Source organism: Ahaetulla prasina, chromosome 7, assembly GCF_028640845.1.
Source record: "Ahaetulla prasina isolate Xishuangbanna chromosome 7, ASM2864084v1, whole genome shotgun sequence".
Classification (NCBI taxonomy): Eukaryota; Metazoa; Chordata; class Lepidosauria; order Squamata; family Colubridae; genus Ahaetulla; species Ahaetulla prasina.
The window spans coordinates 100086101-100105643 of record NC_080545.1 but is presented as its reverse complement, the minus strand read 5'-3'; the positions used below and the strand labels follow the sequence as shown (position 1 = coordinate 100105643).

The 19543-nt window shown below is 45.7% G+C and overlaps 1 protein-coding gene across 2 annotated transcripts; it reads right to left on the bottom strand.

Annotated features, from left to right (window-relative positions):
- Positions 1 to 251: 251 nt before the first annotated feature.
- CEP41 (centrosomal protein 41) lies at positions 252 to 18255 on the bottom strand. 2 transcript variants are annotated; one of them, XM_058191122.1, is made up of 11 exons: positions 18208 to 18255; positions 13518 to 13581; positions 12414 to 12461; positions 7822 to 7883; positions 7175 to 7244; positions 5687 to 5828; positions 4303 to 4457; positions 3402 to 3469; positions 3114 to 3228; positions 2062 to 2280; positions 252 to 459 (listed from the first exon to the last, which is right to left on the bottom strand). In XM_058191122.1, exons 1-11 carry the CDS (start codon positions 18238 to 18240, stop codon positions 311 to 313), a joined length of 1125 nt encoding a protein of 374 aa, XP_058047105.1. In that variant the 5' UTR covers positions 18241 to 18255; the 3' UTR covers positions 252 to 310. The 2 variants fall into 2 exon arrangements, with proteins under 2 accessions (XP_058047105.1, XP_058047106.1); XM_058191123.1 differs by lacking the exons at positions 12414 to 12461; positions 13518 to 13581; positions 18208 to 18255 and adding an exon at positions 10777 to 11441.
- Between the last annotated feature and the right edge of the window lie 1288 nt (positions 18256 to 19543).

The following is a 19543-nucleotide window of genomic DNA, read 5'->3' as shown; positions in this document are numbered from 1 at the left end:
GCATCTGCCTCCCTCCTCCTGGCTAATTTTTCTCTAGTGCAGTCCAGTTATTCTGTGGGTCTCTCCCAAAGTCCTTGGTTGCCGGTAGAGTTAAATCATACCTTTCCTTCTTCTGTTTTTGGGGAAGAGGAAAGACGCGGGAACCCTCGGCGGGATTCAGCTCCCCCAAAACGTGCTTCCCAGCCCCACCCACCCCCCGTCCCCGCCCTGTGCAAACTACCTTCCTAAAAAGCAAAGAGGGGCCGGGCCTGTCAGGTTAAACGGCCCCGAGGAAATGGGCCCTCTTTTATTCTGGTGAAACGGTTCTGGGCTACCGCCAAGGCCTGCTTTGCAGGCTGCTGCTGCTGAGGGAGCGGGTGGTGAGAGGTGCCGTAGCTGGGTTGGCGCTGGGCAGGTTCTGGCTGCTCTTCACAGCGACGGCTTTGCAATCCCGGGCGGATGATCCGCGGCTGAGGCGACCTAGGGAGAAGGGACCGGGAGGAAAGGTGATCAGGGCATGGGCTGATTTAAGCAGGAGAGCTGCGTTACGTGACCTTGGGACACTGCGGCCGTCATAAATACGAGTCAGTCGGCAAGCGTCTCAATTTGGATCATGGAGATATTGCAATAGTCATAAGTGTGGAAAATGGCCATAAGTTTCTTTTTCCTGTGCCATTGAAATTTCGAATGGTCATTAAGTGAACTGTTGTTAAATCGAGGACTATCTGTAGAAATCACATAGCACCAGGCAGGAGTTGGAAGCGCCACTATTTTGACTGTTTTTGACACACACACATGAACCAGCCAGAGTAACAATCCATTTTGGAGACCCCAGCCCCTCTGCTTTCGTCGCACAATTGAAAAATCACATTAGGGACACTGCTAATTTTTCTATCCTTTCTTCTATCCTTTTCTATACCACTTTTCGATCCTGCTCTACGGAGTGGAGAGTTGGGTCTCTGGACAGAAAGTCACTTGAAGAGACTTAGAAGCATTTGAAATGTGGATTTACAGGTGGCCATTATGTATAAGCTGGCTGGACAAAATCAGAGAGGGGGCAGGGATAAGCCACCTGGGAAAAGCCAAGGGAAATCATCAAAACCATTAAAAAAAGGCGAAAGTTAGAATATTTCAGACATTGTGATGCAACACCTTGAAAAATACGGCCTCTTTTGCTTAATCCTCCAAGGGAAGATTGAAGGCAAAGGAGGTCCAGGCAGAAGAAGAACCTTAATGGCTTCGAAATCTAAGGGACCGGTTTGGACAAAACCCAGCAGCACTTTTTTGTGAGGCTGTTAATAAAAATAGGATCGCCAACGTCCGATGATGGATCTGGTACAAGAAGAAGGGACAAACTGCGACTGTCATAAATGAATGACAACAGGGTAGCCTTCCCAAACTGACCCCTACCCACATGTGCCACCTACAACCCCGTTCGCTCCATCAGCGTGGCCGTGGAGGTGCTACCTCCAAGTGGATGGGAAGGGCAGCCCCAATGTATGTGCCAGTTGTCTGAAGTTGTTGCAGCTACTCACCAGACCAGTCACCTAGCACTGTAGCCAGGCCTGCATGAGGGTCTTGTTGAGGGCGATAGGGTGGGTGTGCCAGTACCATTTGTTGGGGGGCCCTGGCAGCAGCCATGTTATCTTCTCCTGGGTTTGTGTGCACTCTGAATCACAATTTGTCCTTCACTGTCTTTGGAGATGCTCAGTCATGCTTTTTTCAAAAGGCAACTGGACTTTCTGGGCTTTTTTTCCTTGAAGACGTGTCGCTTCTCATCCATGAAGCTTCTTCAGTTCTAATGAAAGTTTTTTCAGTTCTTCAGTTAGAACTGAAGAAGCTTCTTGGATGAGAAGCCAAATGTTTTCAGGAAAGACTAAAAAAAGCCAAGAAAGTCCAGTTGCCTTTTGGAAAAGCACCTTTGGGACAATTTGTCCTTTTAACGCAGAGCCTGGCGTGGCCTGATTGGACCCTCTTAAGCCCAGCGCAAATTCCCCCCAGAACAGCCTTTCAGGAAGGGGGTGTATATGTTTGGCCTTGTGGCTTCTGAAGACAAATGGGAGGAGGGGGGGGATGTCTTACTGGCAGGATCGCTGGGAAGCTGTTCCTCCTGCAGGTAGTACTGTATCTTTTGCAGATCCTCTGCGGTAAACCTCCACTTGTTTTCGGCGGGTTGGGGGAGAGGCGGCGGGGGGGTGGCTTTCTTCCGGACGTTCCCAGGCTGACTGGAGACCAGGCAGGAGGCGGGGAAGGAGCCGGTCACCAGGCCTTCGGGGATCTTCTGAGCAATGACTCGGAGACCTGGAGGAACGGGAGGATGACAAGATGGCAGGGAAGTCTCAAAAAATACAGATAGGTAGGACTGCAGAAACAAATAATTGCAACCAGCCTGCCTTCTTCCATGGAGGGCCTGTATGCTGCATGAACTAGAAAGCGGGCTGTGAAAGTATCTACAGATTCCTCACATCCTGAACATAAATTATTTCAACTTTTCCCCTCAAGACGATGCTATATAGGGCATTGCATGCCAAAACAACGAAACACAAAGACAGGTTTTGTCTCCCTGCCATCACTCTGCCAAACAACTAAATCTCACAACCCTTGTCTTAGGCCCTGGGATGTCAAACCACCTAGTAGGGCTGTAGTATTATTACTATCCATCTCATCTTTCTTATTACCTATGTCCTTAGCTTCTTATGATTATCACTTCGTTGTTTGTATCTCATGATTTATGTTGACTGTTTATTTGGTAGCCTATGATTATCACTGGGTGTTGTGTCTTATGATTTGTGATGATTGTATCTTATGATTATGATCATGATTCATCACTTGTTGCTTGTATGTACACTGAGAGCTTCTGTATTGGAGACAAATTCCTTGTGTGTCCAACCACACTTGGCCAGTAAAGAATTCTATTCTGTTCTAATTCTAATTCTATTCTATTATTATGTTCTATTCTATTTTCTATTCTAATTCTAATTCTTCTAATTCTTTCTAATAAACTCCATCCAACTATAGGGATGGAATCACGAGAGCCGGTCCTAACGCCAACTTCCTCCCCTTTCTCTGTGCTTCAGTGGATCCCAGCTGGGAAGGAGGTTGATCCAACCCCTCCCCCCCCCAAGCCTTCCTACCTCCAGAAAGCATGAATAGATTCTCGAAGCCCCTCTCGCACATGGTGGTGGCTGCTTGGCTGGCCACCCTCTCGTCATCGTCATACAGGATGATTATCTTCCCGTGAGCATTTTTCTAGGGGATGGAGGAGTTAAGGATCCAAAGTTCTGCGGGGAGAAGAGACAGACGGAGAAGCAGTCCTCCTCCCTCTGTTTCTCAGGGGTCCTTGGTGCTCTCTGAGCTTGGCTGTTTTCTTGCAGACGTTTCATTACCCAGCTAGGGAACATCATCACTTCATAAAAGGATACGTATTCCAAAATGCTGTTGGTGTAGGGATTCATCGTTCGGGAGAGAGTAGCGATGGGATAGGAGTGAGCTGAAAGGAAAGACAAATAAGCTAGAAAAAGGCACGAAGGAATCTGGGTCAAATAACAGAAGACGAGTCCAAAGCAAGAGGCTCTTATATGGAGATGGAGGCCGAGCTTCTACAGCAGGGCTCTCCAAACTTGGCAACTTTTCAGACTTCAACTCCCAGAATTCCTCAGCCAGCTGGGATTTCGAACAAGGGGCTGAACAGCCTGTTCAGTTGGAATTGCCGTGTCCCATTGCAGGGAGGGCTGCCCCTTCTGTCCTCCCACAAAGTGCCCCCACGGGGACACAGGGAACGCCTTTTGTTCTGACCCAGCCTTCGCAAGGAGTGATAAGCGAGTAAAACAACCCCCCTTTTTATAACAAGGCAGTAACAGTCTTTTATTCACATGGATAAACAAACAATCAAACGTAATTAGTCCCAAGAAAACTGGTTCTTGCCAAGGAATCCAAATTGCTTGCTGTATGCTAGAAAACGAATGGTTTTCTGCAACAATCGGCCCCTCCCAAACCCCCGCTATTTATGGTATTTCCCAGCCAGGGAGGGTCTGGCTTGCGTCTATGTCTGCTTTTCCCTGAGAGCCTGCTTATTGCTTTCCTTTGCTCTCCTCTCCCCTCCTCTCCTCTCACATGCACCTGGGATGGGCCCCATCTGTTCCTTCCCCTCAACTCAGCTCAGGCCCCCAAGCCAGTGGTCTCTTCACCTGGGGGAGGATGGAAGCCCCAGCTCTGCCTCTGATTCTGCTTCCTCATCAGAGCCTTCCAAAGGCTCCGAAGCTGGCCCAGGCCCTCCCTCAACCTCAACCTCCTCCTCGTCTGACTCTGCTAGCTTTGTCTCACCTCCCACAAGGTGACATTGATCGTAGGCATCTCGCTCTCGCACATCCAGCAGGAGGTAAGGGCAGTCGGGATAAGGTCCATTGTTTGGAACTGTCCCCTCCGTCTCCTTGGGGTCGCCTTTGCCCAGGTCCAGCTCACCTACCCCACTGATGACACTGGGAGAAAGAAGTAACATTATTATTATTATTATTATTTATTATATTTGTATACCGCCCATCTCCCGAAGGACTCAGGGCGGTTCACAGCCAATAAAACAACAGAAAACATGTAATACATATAAAACAGCAAAAAAGAATAAATTCAATTGATGCCCTAAAACTTTTAAATACAAATTTAAAACCCCATTTAAAACCCCTTATTTAAAAACCCCAATTTAAAACTACGTTCAAGCTAGTCCTGCTCTTCGAAACAGCAACGTCTATTATGAACCCTGTAACAAGATTTCCTTGCTGGATCTAAACTGCTGGCTTCTGCAGCTATCGGTATCGGAGAGAAAGTCTCTCAGGTGGTCAGCAGAGAGGAGAAAGACCAACACACACACCCCAATCATAGGTGTTGAGAGCATACCCCAAGGGCTGAGAATTTGGGCCCGTAGAGATTCTTAGTCCTCCAGGTCATGGTTGTCCCAAAGGTGCTTTTTTCAGGAGGCAGCTGGACTTTCTGGGTTTTTTTTTTCTTTTGAAGAAGTTTCGCATTTCATCCAAGAAGCTTCTTCTGCTCTGACAGGATAGTGGGGAATATCAATCCTTCCATTCCCTCCTATCCTGTCAGAGCGGAAGAAGCTTCTTGGATGAGAAGCGAAACATCTTTGAAACAAAAACCAAGAAAGTCCAGTTGAAAATCCTGAAAAAGCACCTTTGTGAGAATTTGGGTGTTCTGCTTACTTTTTTAGGCCTCTTGCAAAAATAAGGGTTATAAATCAAAACCTAAGTTCAGGAAGAGTGGCAGAATGGAAGCTCAAACTCCACAGCTTCAGACTAAGGTAATCTATTATCAATTCTGATGGAAGAGAATCTTTGTAGTTCAGGCTTGAACTGTGGGGTTCCTTGGTGCTCTCTGAGCTTGGTGGCTTCCCTGCAGACGTTTCATGACCCAAACTAGGTATCATCGCCGGTGCTAGAAGGGAGCGGGGTTTGTGGAGAGGAGGACAAAACTCATTTAACAACTGTGTTGCTTAGCAACAGAAATGTTGGGCTCAGTTGTGGCCATAAGTTGAGGACTATCTTGTACTGTCAATCTCTCCTTTCCAAGTGGGTTTTGCCTAAGAACTGAGCCATCGAGGGAATCCCCATGCGGAGAGAGAGGGAAGGAGAATGGGGGGAAGACAAGGAGAGAGGGAAGGGGAGGGGAGAGGAGAGGAGAGAGACCTCTGCATATCGGATACCTCTGTAAGGTGGAGCGATAGGACTCTCCAGCTCCGGTGTTGTTGATGAACAGGATGGGACTGGCCGGCTTCTCCTCAGGGCTGCCTTTGCCGTTGGTCTCTGCTTTCTCGAGATTGGTCTCTGCAGGAGCTGTGTCGCCTTCTGAAAAGGGGGCAAGTGAAAGGGGAGTACGTAACCCTCAGGCTCACATCGAGAGGTTGGAAGCGCCCCCAAGGTCCATCTCAGTTTGCTTCTCCCAGGAGGAATCTGCTTGCAAGCAGGAGTCGGGGGCACCTCTCTTTCCCCACCACTGTCCCCTTGCCACAGGAATCCCTGGATCCAAAGGGGAATACGGAGTCTTCAAGACTAATGGCCTTGAAATGCATCCGGGATTTTAATATATTTATTTGTATCCTGCCTTTGTTTTTTTTACAAAACTCAAGACACTGAACATACACTGAACATATCCTTTTCCCATTTTCCCCACAACAACAAAACAACCCTGAGAGGTGGATTGTGCTGGGAAAGAGGGACTGGCTCAAAGTCACCTAGTTGGCTTTTATGCCTAAATTGGGATTAGAACTCACGGCCTCCTGGTGATTGGCCCAAAATCATCCAGCCAGCTTTTGAGGCGGGATTAGAACTCATAGGTTCCTGTTGATTGGGCATCACCTAGCTGGCTTTCAAAGTCTGCAGGACTAGAACTCACAGTCTCCCGGGGGAGACTTTGTGGTCCAAAGTAACCCAGCCAGTAACTTTTGCACCTAAGGAGGGATTAGACCACTGTCTCCTGGTGATTGGCCCAAAGTCATCCAACTAGCATTGATGCCTAAGGCAGGACTAGAATTCACAGCCTCCTGGTTTTTAGCCTGATGGCTTAACCATTAAATCAGTTGGCTTCCCCCATTCAGATATTATATCAATCATTACATAGGCATCTAATAAGAGGCAGAAGTTTTGCATACAGAGACAGCCACCCCCCCCATGTGAAATGTGAGAACCCCATTTAAAAATCCCCCAACATTCCAAAGAGGGACTCAGATATGTCTCTGGCCTCAGGACGCAAAGCGACCATTCTGTGTATTTAATCAATGTATGTAGCTCTTGCTTGACATGCAAACCAGAATGGGACAGAGGTGAAACACAGAACAGTACAAAAATGAATTAGCACAATATAGATGAATAACCGTTAAATGTTTCTGTGCTTTATCTTGTTGTAAGCTGATCGGAGTCGCTTTGAACCACGAGATGGGCAGCAAATAAATTAGAGAGAGAGAGAGACAGACAGACAGACATAGATGATAGATAGATAGATAGATAGATAGATAGATAGATAGAAAGAAAGAAAGAAAGAAAGAAAGAAAGAAAGAAAGAAAGAAAGAAAGAAAGAAAGGACAGCTTTTAGTCAACCCCCCCTCATTATAGGAATTTAAAATAACATGAATTTAATTTGTAAGCCACCTTGTGACGAGATGGGTGGCAAACAAATTTAATAAATAAATAAATACCATCTAGTTTTTGGCCTTCTTCAGGTGGCCCTTTCAAGGTTTCATCCGACAGAGTGGCAACCTGAATCACCTGCAGGAAGAAGAAAGGGCAGAATCAGAATAGTTACACAGGGGTGTCAAACTGGAGACCCATGGACTAGAGGAGTCACACGTGGGCCACGCCCACCCCAGCTCCGTGAAGGGAAAAAAATGTCGCAAAACATCATGTGATGGCAACGTGGCGCCGCGAGTTTGATACTTGTGGCCTAGTACAATGTTTCTCAAGTCTTGACAACCTCAAGTCCCAGAATTCCCCAACTAACGATATTAAGAATGCTCGTTTCTTTAGCAATAGCACTTAGACTGAATGAACCTTCTGCTGCTTAATCAAATGTTTCTCAACTAAGGGTATTTTTAAGGTGTCTGGACTTTAACTCCTAGGATTCTGGATTGGGGGTTGGAGGGGGATGCTGACTGGGGAATTCTGGGAGTTGAAGTCCATACAATGTAAAGCTGCCAGGGTTGAGAAACACTGCTGTAGAAGTTGCAGGTGGACAAAGCCCACTCCCTACCCGGTTTCTGTACGGACCCCACTCAGCCCCCCTGAAATGGCTAGAGCTGGAAGGGTGGGGAGCATTTAATATTCATGGACAAAACCAGGAACATACCAGTTGGGCAAATGTAGACACTTTTAGTCTCTTGAAGAGCTCATCTTTCTTGTATCTATAATCTGCAAAACACAGAGGAGCATTTGGTTAATCAACTCAGTGGAGGACCCAGCTTTTAATTTCGAAAAACCTGGAATTTCCAGACAGTTTATGCATGTGTTTCAGGCACAGGTCACCAGGAACAGGAGCTGAGTTCAAAGCACTCCGAGTTTATTACATGCTACCTGTACACTAGAATCTGATTTGCTGATGGTCATGCCAAATTGGTGCTAGAAAAGGTCAAGGGAATTCATGGGGGGGATGGACTTGGGTCTCTTATGGGAACGCAGTGTCTCCAAACTGATGATGTATTTGACCCCATCCTTGGACTCTGCCTGCTCATCTCCTACAATCAGGGTCTCCAAAAGCGGCAGCTTTAAGACTTGTGGACTTCAACTCCCAGAATGCCCCAGCCAGCCATACATGGAATTCTGGGAATTGAAGTCCACAAGGCTTAAAGTTGCCAGATTTGGAAACCCCTGTCCCACATCGTGAGCTGCCCAGAGTTGTTTTAACAGGGTGGCCATGTAAATCTTTCAAATAAATCGGCAAATAAATCCAGTTCACACGCTACATTTTTCTCCAGTTTTGCTTTTTGAAATATGTACAATTCATGGAAGTGAACTTCAGCCCAATTTGAGAGCTGCCATGAAAAATTCTTTATGTCTCTAATCTTGACGCAGTTCTCCAGTTTGAGAAAACTCTACACCACAGCTGTCGTTTGAAAGTGTAGCTGTGTCTTCAGTAGGAGAGCATCTGGTTTTCTTTGTGTTTTATTTTATTTATTTATTTTGGTTATATACTGCCTTTATTATTTTTATAAACAAGTCAAGGTGGAAAACTTATCTATTACTCCTTCCTTCCTCCTCCTCTTTTCACCACAATAACCCTGTGGGGGGAGCTGGGCTGTCAGTGAAACGGGGCCCAAAGTCACCCAGTCACCCTCACAGGGTTATTGTGGTGAAAAGAGGAGAAGGAAGGAAGGCAGGAAGCTGGGTTTCAGGGCTAAGGCAGAACTAGAACTCCCTGCCTCCTGGTGATTGGCTTGAAGACACCCAGTGGACTTTCATGCCTAAAGCAAGACTAGAACTCACCATCTCCTGGTGATTGACCCAAAATCACCCAGCCAGCCAGCTCTCATTTCTAAGGTGGGACTCGAACTCACTGTCTCCTGGTGATTGGTCCAAAGACACCCAGCTGGTTTTCAGGGCTAAGGCCGGACTAGAACTCACAGTCTCCTAGTTTCTAGCATTTTTCTTCACCACTAGACCAAACTGGCTCTTGATTTCATCCATTTGAAGCAAACTTGATAGCACGGGGGTCCAACCTTGGCAACTTTAAGTCCCGTGGACTTCAACTCTCATGTATGGCTGGCTGGGGAATTCTGGGAGTTGAAATCCACAGTTCTTAAAGTTGCCAGATTGGGCACCTCTGCTGTCAATCTCTTTTAAGGGGTTTCTTCCCATTATGGGGAAGAAACAGACTCAAGCTCAACCCCTCCAAGACTGAGTGGCTGTGGATGCCGGCACCCCGGTACAGTCAGCTGCAACCGCGGCTGACTGTTGGGGGCAAGTTATTGGCCCCAATGGAGGGGGTACGCAACTTGGGTGTCCTCCTGGATGGGTGGCTGTCGTTTGACGATCATTTGGCGGCCGTATCCAGGAGGGCCTTTTACCAAGTACGCTTGGTTCGCCAGTTGCGCCCCTTCCTTGACCGGGATGCCTTATGCACGGTCACTCACGCTCTTGTCACTTCTCGTTTGGATCATTGCAATGCTCTCTACAGCTAGTCCAGAATGCAGCTGCACGGGTAATAGTGGGAGCCACTCGTTGCTCCCGAGTAACACCACTACTACGCAGTCTGCACTGGCTTCCTGTGGTCTTTCGGGTGCACTTTAAGATCTTGGTTTCCACCTTTAAAGCGCTCCATGGCTTAGGACCGGGTTACTTATGGGACTGCCTGCTGTTACCTTATGCCTCCCACCGACCCGTACGCTCACACAGAGAGGGACTTCTCAGGGTGCCGTCCGCCAAACAATGTCGGCTGGCGGCCCCCAGGGGTAGGGCCTTCTCTGTTGGAGCTCCTACGCTTTGGAACGAACTTCCCCCTGGTTTACGCCAAGTGCCTGATCTTCGGACTTTTCGCCGTGAGCTTTATTTATTCAAGCGGGACTGGCTTAAAAGTTTTATTAAATTTTAATTGGGGTTATTTATGAATTTTAGGGTTTTAAATTTTTTAAATTTCGGCCATCTTTGTAATATGCTTGGTTTTAAGTTTCTGTTTTAATGTGTATATTGTGGGTTTTTATTCTGGCTGTACACCGCCCTGAGTCCTTCGGGAGAAGGGTGGTATAAAAATCTAATAAAATAAATAAATAAAATTGCACAATTTAGCATGTGCCAAGCTCTCCCTAGGCTGACAAGCGAAGGCTTGCTGAATAGGAATGATAAAGAGTTCCAGATAATATGAGCAAAGCAAAGAAGAAGAATTACTTGACTTATTACAGAAATGGATTTTGGCACTATTTTTTAAAAAAATCTTTCATCACCTGACACTAGACTAGCCTGAAAACAAGGATGGTTTCCCATCACAATCGGACCAACAACAATAATTTATTTATTTAGTGTATAGTTTAAATAGTCAGCAAATACACACACACATACACACACATCAGACCAAGATATTTTACTGCTAAAAGTCCCATAAAAAATGCAAGCAAGCAAGCAACCACAATGATACATTTAGCAAGAGCTTCCTGACTAATCACATATAAATTTTGCACCTTTGGCTCCAATATTCTAGCAACGATCATAAAGGTCTCCCAAATCTGAGACCTTCCCGAGACGCCCACTACAATATCCATCACCCCAGCAGCCCCAAAATCACAGTTCCTCCCAAGTCCCCAGCGCAGTCTACCTGGAGCTGATTCAGAAGATCCGTTGGAGTTTTCAGACATTTTAAATCCAAGATGCAACGCTGGTTTTGTTTTTTTTTAAAAATAATCCTTTCAGACTGGCCGGAATGCCGGTTTTGCAAAAGAGAAAAAAACGTCGTCTTGTTCTTTCTCGGTTCTGTATGTCAGAGAGGACAGCACCTGCGGGTGCCTCTGTTTTGATTTTCCAGCCTTTTTTTACAACTTGACTCAAATTACAGAAGGAAGACAGAAGCAACCCTGTGCAGGCTTTTCAGATTGCCTCTTAGAGCCTCATATATCCCTGAGACAGCTCAGTTACCTAAAGCCACACACAAGGTGCTTATTCACGCAGAGAGTACACTTTTCCACCTAAGCAGAGTTGAAGCACAATGCAAGGCTCAGAGAAAAGGCACACCAGGACTGCGGAGTAGAGAGTTCAAAGCGAAAACAAGAAACGGGCAGAAACACAGCAAGGATTGTGTCAGTGTCACAACAAACCACGGCTAGTGTTTCGGCACTCAAAAGCCCTCCGTGAAAAGGAGGCCGTTATGAAACCAACTCTTTCAGCCGAACGAAGCAGCCAGGATGAACAGCACAGAGGAAGGACGCTTAAAAAGAAAAATACACTTAGAACGAGGATACCTGAAGTTCTGCCAATATGACACAATAGTTCTAAAGTCAAAGCAGGCAGTTTAGAAACCTCTTAGATGTTTTTTTCAGATTCCACCAGGACCAGCCAAAATTGCCGGCAGCAAAAGATAGTAGGAACGGTGCTCGTAACGCCTAGATAGAAAGTACCCAGCGCCCATCCCTGGTTCATTAAGTCGGTTCCCATGCGCAAAACAGACACACCCAAATTCACGATGCAGGACAAGTTAGCACTGTGGAGGAGGGGGTGGGGGGGAATTTTCTAGGCCTAATTAATGAAGGTGAGGCCAGATTATGATACTGAGTTAAATTATTCTGGGAAGACGACGGAACGTCATAAAATGGGTCTTCATGGCACTTGTGGAAGCTGAGGAGGAAAGGAAATGAATGAGAAAGAAACAGGAGGTGGAAAAGAGCCAGTCTGGTATAGTGGTAAAAGTGCTAGCCTAGAAACCAGGTACGGTGAGTTCATGCCTTGGACATGAAAGCTAGCTGGGTGACTTGGGCGAATCATCAGGAGACTGTAAGTTTTAGTCCTACCTTATACATGTAAGCTGCTGGATGACTGTGGCCAATCACCAGGAGACAGGGAGTTCTAGTCCCGCTTTAGACAAGAAAGGCAGCTGGGTGACTTGTGCCAATCACTCTCTTTCAGTCCAACTCACCTCACAAAGTTGTTGTTACAGAGAAAATAGGCGGATGAAAGAGCATTAGGTATGTTCACCTCCTTCAGTTACTTATAAAGCAAGAAAGGTTGGATTAAATTCTAATAAATGAATAAAAATAAAAACAGCGTCTTTTTGTGACTGTTCCACCAGTGTTTCCAAACTCTCAAGCAATTTGTAAATCAGTGGCCATGCTGGCTGGGGCATTCTGGGAGTTGAAGTCCACACATTTTAAAGTTGCCAAGTTTGAGAAACACTGGACTAGTCTGTGACTCCATGATTATAGAGCTGACTTTAGACATCTGAGTTCTTGTTACAGTACTCACTTCTCTTGATCTCTTCTAGTTTTTCAGTGTACTTGGTCATACTGCTACCTGTGGAAGAAAAGACACTCTGTAAGGCACTTGGGAAAGAGATGACAATCTTTACCAAAAACTTAGCTCAGCCCTCTGTTTTTATTCCAAGTTAATCATTTATGTGTAATTAACAGGGTTAGCAGGGCTGAAAAATCAGAAATATCCTCAGAACCGCCGAGTCTGGCTTTGGATGCTTTGAAATATGTATTTATGTCTCGCATATTCCTCTCCAAAGTCCTCTGAAGAGAAGCCATTTCTCCCCTGCCTATTTTTGTCCTCTCAAGAATAGATTATGTTAATAAGGCTGAGAAAAGAAAGCCGGCTTCAGGGTTGGGCTTGTAAGCAAGTTATTTATTTTACCAGGTGCACGCAGGAACCAATCCATAGTTATTCAGTCAGTGACCAGCAAAAATTATGATGTTGCCTAATTGGGTAATGAAATGTCTGCAAGAGAACCACCAAACTCAGAGAGCACCAAGACCCCACAGTTGTCAATGTTGTTATTGTCTTCCTGCCTCCCCTCCAGCATGAATGAAGTTACCTAGTTGGGTAATTAAACGTAGGAAAACAACCACCAACTCACAGAGCACCAAGGACTTCATAGTCTTCCTCCTCCTCCTCCACTTTGCACACTCCACTCCCTTCTAGAACTGATGATGTTACGTAGTTGGGTAATGAAATGTCTCCAGTAAAGGAGAATATGAGGGCTCCTTGGTGCTCTAAAAGCTTGGCTGTTTTCATTGCCGAAATGAGGTAATATCATCAGGGCAAGCCATTAAGACTATAAACCACTCCTTACTAGCACTGATGATGTTACCTAGTTGGGTCAAGAAAAGGTCCAAGCTCATAGAGCACCAAGGACCCCACAGTTTAGTAAGCTTTCAAGGGCAACCCATTCCTGGCAGCCCTTGTGCCCTCATGCCCTGATCTCATGGTGCACACACACTCTGCGTGAAGTGACAGCTTCTCTTATGAAGTCCAGCACTTGGATGTAGCAAATGAAAAACTCCTAAGCACTTTGCTGTCCCGTCAAACCTCCCCCTGCACCTCAAAAAAAAGCTGATTTTAACTTACCAGTGTCAAGGCGAGTTTTTACATGCTGGTATTTAGGATTCTGTGGGATCCTTTTGGTCAAGAACTGCTTACCAGGAGGGGGAGAAAGTGAAAAGAAAACAATCAGATAATTACCCAGGAAGAAGGGAAAAATAGTATGATTGTGATATGCACACAACTTTTGAAAACGAAGACCGCAGAACCATCATACTAAAAGATGCATGATGCTGAAACACCCAAAGTTGATACAGGTAGTCCTTGACTTACCACCATTTGCTACCATTCAGTTACAATGGCGCTGAAAAAAGTGACTTATGACCATGTTTTATGCTTACGACCATTAGGCAAGTGACATAATGGACTACTGTAATGCTCTCTACATGGGGCTCCCCTTGAAGAGCACCCGGAGGCTTCAACTGGTCCAGAATGCAGCCGCGCGGGTGATAGAGGGAGCAAGTCGAGGCTCCCATATAACACCACTCCTGCGTAGGCTGCACTGGCTTCCGGTGATCTTCCGGGTGCAATTCAAGGTATTGGTTACCACCTTTAAAGCGCTTCATGGCATGGGACCTGGTTATTTACGGGACCGCCTACTGCGACCAACGGCCTCCCAGCGACCAGTGTGCTCCCACAGAGTGGGCCTCCTTGGGATACCGCCGGCTAGACAATGTCGTCTGGCGACCCCCAGGGGGAGGGCCTTCTCTGTGGGGGCTCCAACCCTCTGGAACGAACTACCACCAGGTATCCGCCAACTCCCTGATCTCCGGACTTTTCGACGCGAGCTGAAAACATGGCTATTTCATCGCGCAGGACTGGCCTGATAGTTTTAATTGGGAATTTTAAATGGGTTTTTAAATGGAGTTAGCCTAAATTTAAATATTTCATTTTAAATTATCTTAATATTTGTAATGTTGTTTTTTATATGGCTGTAAACCGCTCTGAGTTCTTTGGGAGAAGGGCAGTCTAGAAATTTAAATAAATAAATAAATAAATAAATAATCAAAATTGGGATGCTTGGCAACTGACTCATAGTTATTTATTTATGACGGTCGCAGAGTCCTGGAGCCATGTGATCACCTTTTGTGATCTTCTAACAAGCAAAGATTCACCTTACAACTGTGGGACTATACACCTCAGTTGCCAACATCCTAAGATTTTCCTCTTGGGGGAGCAGTATCCAATGTCTACAATTCCAGCATGTCAAGAGGGGGAAAAAAAAGCCTATTATGTTTTCATTACACTAAGCCATTGCACTAAGCCATAATCCAATCTGTTTTGTTTCACTTGCCAGGTTTTTTTTTCTTTTTGATTGGCAATTTATTTAATTTTTTTTCAATGGATGAAGGTGATATTTGGGTGACCCGGTCATTTTCTCCCAAATGTGCATTTTATTCATGGGGGAATCCAAATGCTGCCTCACAGTGCTCAACTATCATCTAAAGGGGGGAAGCCAGATTCACTTAACTGTGTGATTCACTTAATAAGGGCAGCAAAAAAAAATTAATAAAATTAGATATGACTCACTTAATAATCACCTCATTTAGCAATGGAAATTTTGCTCCCAACTGTAGCCATAAGCTGAGGACTACCTGTATTTAATTGGCTCATCCAGGACAAAAGTATCTAAAAAGGTTAAATCATGGCAACTGGACCAAAGTTTGTTAACATTTTGTTACTCATCCATGTAATTTCATCAGTCAAAACGAAAAATTAGTTAGGCAGAGAGTCTGACTTTGGTCCAATTGCCATAATTTAACCTTTTTTAGATACTTTGGGCTTAGTGTTGAATAAAACCGTTACAATTTGCTTCACAATCCTGATTTCACAATATTTGCTCAAACAAATCAAGCTAAGGGACTACATTGCTAAACTTGGTTAGTCCTAATCCTATTTTGTGTGTGTGGCTTATATGTTGTATAAAGCTGCGTATTTGGTTAATTTTTGGCTCAGTATATGGCATCAACTAAAAAACTGGTTAATTGAGTTAATCTGGTATGTTTCTTGATCCCAATCAGCATGCATAAAAGACATTCCCAGAAAGAGGAAAACTGTAATTTCGGGGCTTCTCACAGGGAGGTACCTGGCCTCATTCCACCTATACTAACTTGGAACTACTCTGCCAAATATATTACTACAGCCGTGGGAATTAAATTTCAACATCTCAAGCAAACCAGGTTAGTCTACTTTCTGCTTAAGAATTTCAATTTCAGGAAGATCTAGCACCATCCAATTTCTGGAGGACAGAATTCACAGATGAATTAAATAATTAATAAAAGGAGTCGCAAAGGTGCTTTTTTTCTTTTCTTCAAACGCAACTGGATTTCCCGGTTTTTCGTTGAAGATGTTTTGCTTCTCATCCAGCTCAGACTGGATGGTGGGGAACGGAAGGACTGATATTCCTTGCAGACAGCTGGTCATTTGCATCCTTTTAAAGAGTCGCTGAGACCACTTGGAGGATTATCTGTGTCCTCAGGGTCACCTGAGTGGTGCTCCTGGTTCCCATAGTCTGCAATTTTTTTGGAAATCTGTTCATACTCCCACACCATTCAAAGGGTGTTTAGCCCAAAGTGCATGGCTAAAATCTATGGAGATTCTCAGTCGTCCAGTTCCTGTCCTATTGTTTCCTTTTGTTATATTCAATTAATGTAGTTATTACATACTCATATATAAGTATGAGTATATATATATATATATGCATAAGCATATATATATACATATATTGTATAGTTGTATAGTTATTTCATGCTTATGCTTATATATACTGTGTGACAAAATAAACAAACAAACAAACAAACAAACAAACAAACTATGGTGGTCCCAAAGGTGCTTTTGCAGGAAGCAACTGGACTTTCTGGTTTTTCTTTGAAGACGTTTCGCGTCTCATCCAAGAAGCTTCTTCAGCTCTGCCTGGATGGGGGGGAATGGAAGGATTGATACTCCTTGCAGACAGCTGGGCATTTGCATCCTTTTAGAGGGTCGTTGAGGCCACTTGGAGGTTTATCTCTGCCCTCCCTCCAACCTCCAAGTGGCCTCCAGGACTCTCTAAAAGAATGCAAATGACCAGATGATTCAAAGCCAGGCTCTCCAGCCCAAATAGCTGAGCTGCAGGATTTAAGGAGCTTCTACTCTTCAAGGAGAACATTTGTAGCTCAGGGCTGACATGCTGCTGTTCTGAGCTTGCTTGTTTTCTTGCAGACGTTTCATGACCCAACTAGGTAACATCATCAGTGCTAGTAAGGAGTGTGATTTGCTGTCAGTTTATATTCTGGGGGCTTCCCTTTCAGTGCTGCTGGGGGTGATCTTAGAGGTTCCTTGGTTGGGCTGTTTACTTGTTGGCTCTTTGGCAGTTTCTTGATTGTGGTATTGTTTACTTGATTGTGGGTCTGATGTTAACCTTGGAATTAATGTTCCAAAGGTGCTTTTTTTTTTCTTCCCAAGAGCCAACTGGACTTTCTGGTTTTTCACTGAAGACGTTTCGCTTCTCATGCAAGCGGCTTCTTCAGCTTCTGACAAGCAAAGTCAACGGGGGAAGCCAGATTCACTTAACAACCAGGTTACTCACTTATCAACTGCCAGTCATTCACTTCTCAACCATAGCAAGAGAAGTTGTAAAATGGTCGCAAAACCCACTTAACAAATATTTTACTTAACAACGGAAATCTGGATGTTCCGCTTCGGAGACCACGAAGCCCCCCCTGCTTTCATGACTGTGTTTTTTTGCGTTCGAAGTTATGTCGGCACTTTAAAGTGACGTATGAGCAGTCCTCGCACTTAACGACCGTCGCAGCATCCCGACGGTCACGTGATCAAAATTCAGACTCTTGTCGACCGATTCACATTTATGACCGTCGCAGCGTCTCGGGATGGTGTGATCCCCTTTTGCGACTTTCCGACAAGTAAAGTCAGTGGGGTCATTAAGCGAATCTCTCTCCCCCCCCCAAACAGTGACTTTGCTTGTCTGAAGCCCCGAGGTCACAAATAGCGACACGAGGACCCCAGGACACTATAACCTTCCTAAATACACGCAGTTGCCAACCGTCCAAAATTCGATCCCGTGTACGTGAGGATGCAGGAATGGTCATAAGTGCGAGGACCGAGGCTCCTAAATCTCTTTTTACAGTGCTGATGTAACTTCGAACACCAGGACTACCTGCATTCCTCCCTTCCCCATCCAGGGAGGCTCTCTGAGTGATTTGGAGCCAGTCCCACTCAACCCGGCCTACCTCGCAGGGTTGTTGTAATGGCAAAGAGAGCCAGGGGCGCTACTTACGGGTCTGAAGCCCCTAAAGTGGGCTAAATAGAGCCATATTTATTTATTTATTTAAAAAAAAGACCAGCTGCCTCCCCCCCTCAAACGCCCAATAATAGTTGTTTTAAATTCCATATCCGATTTTTTGCTTTAAATTCCAGGCTGAGCTTATCGCCGCCGCCCCCTCACTTCTGAAGCACTAGAAACGCAAAAATATAAGAAAAGGGGCCCAATGTTTGATTGACAGCCCCCTCACCGACTCCCTCAGGATACTGGGGACCCCCCCCACAGCGACGAGGCCTGAGGGAGGGGGCTTCTCTAGGGCTTCTTCAGGGCCTTCCCGGTTTGGGGGACCCCCTCAGACCTCCCCCTCCCTTAAATCTGGGGTCACGTGCCTCATCCCCCCCCCGCCCTCTGGGAAGCCCCCTCACGACCCCTCCCCCGGCGAAGCCCCCTTCTTACCTCAGGGTCGCCGATGCGCCTCCTCGCCGACATCCTGCCCAACTGTCAGCCTCGCGCACGTCCCGCCCCTCCGCCGGGCCCGCGCGCCCGCGCCAGGCCAATCCGCGCCGGCCTTCAGACCACCTCTCCTCTCCGATTGGCCGGTCCCGACGCCCGTCCGCGCTCTCTCCCCCTCCCTCCGAGCGCTGTTGCCAAGTCGGTCGCCGCCCCCCACGCCCGCGGATTTTAAAAGTCCCGGTTCGGCTTTCTCCTCCGCGCGTGCGCGTTACGGCCCATGGGCTGAGGCGAGCGTCTGCGGTATCCCCGGGTGACGAAGGACGCGTCCGCGCGCCAGGTGGAGGTTTTTTTTGTTTTGGTTCCTTTCCGAGCGGCGTTCAGGCGGGATTGTGACGTAACAGGGGCTCTTGAACGCTTCACCGCGGTGTCCTTCCGCTGAGGGGGGTCTGCACGGGAGAGGCGGGGCTCGGAGGAGGAGAAGTAGTGCCTTTGTTCCAACGCGCGTTCTGACGCGTGTTTTCCTCCTTTCTGCGTTCACACGTGTTCCGTGGGGTGCAGCCAAGGTTATTTCCCCCCCCCCTTTTTTTTGACAAGTTTTATTTATTTTTACACACATACATAATTTATGAATAGAGTATTGGCCATATCATATCTATCTATCTATCTATCATATCATATCATATCTTATACAATTCAATATATTCAAATATATATTACTTAATTACAGTTTTTGCCAAAATGTTCTTTTTTTCATCGTTTTTATTCATTTCCTAATATTTCCTTGCTCAATTTTTTTAAGCCACATCTTTCGCCCTCAAGTTCTAATTTCTCCATTTTTATTCGTGTTCATTCTCATTCATTCTTTTTTTTTTTAACTATTTCAATTTTTATCCTGATATATTCAAATATATTCAGGGTTGCCTTTCTTCCATTTCATCTTATTTATTTTTTTTCCTGATTCACCATCTCCATCCAGAGTGCTGGACTCGCAGTCTCTCATTTTCAAACCGAAATAGGAACATTAAATTTTCCAAATCACTTCTGCGTTTTCATTTATAAATCACAAATCTTGCATTCCGGACGACCCTCCCAATTAAGAGCAAGGGTGCACAGCTTCCATGGGCTCCGATGGGATCCCGCGATTTTAAATGGCAATTCTAGGTTTTTGAAGCAATTCAGTTCAAATCTTTATTGTCCATGCACAACATTAAATGCGTTAACATGGAATTTCAGCTCTAGGGGTCCCAAGTCCCTATTTTCAGTGACTTTTTACGACTTTGAAGGTTGCTAAATGATTGGTTGTAACTCGAGGGCTACCTCTATGATGGATTTGCATTCA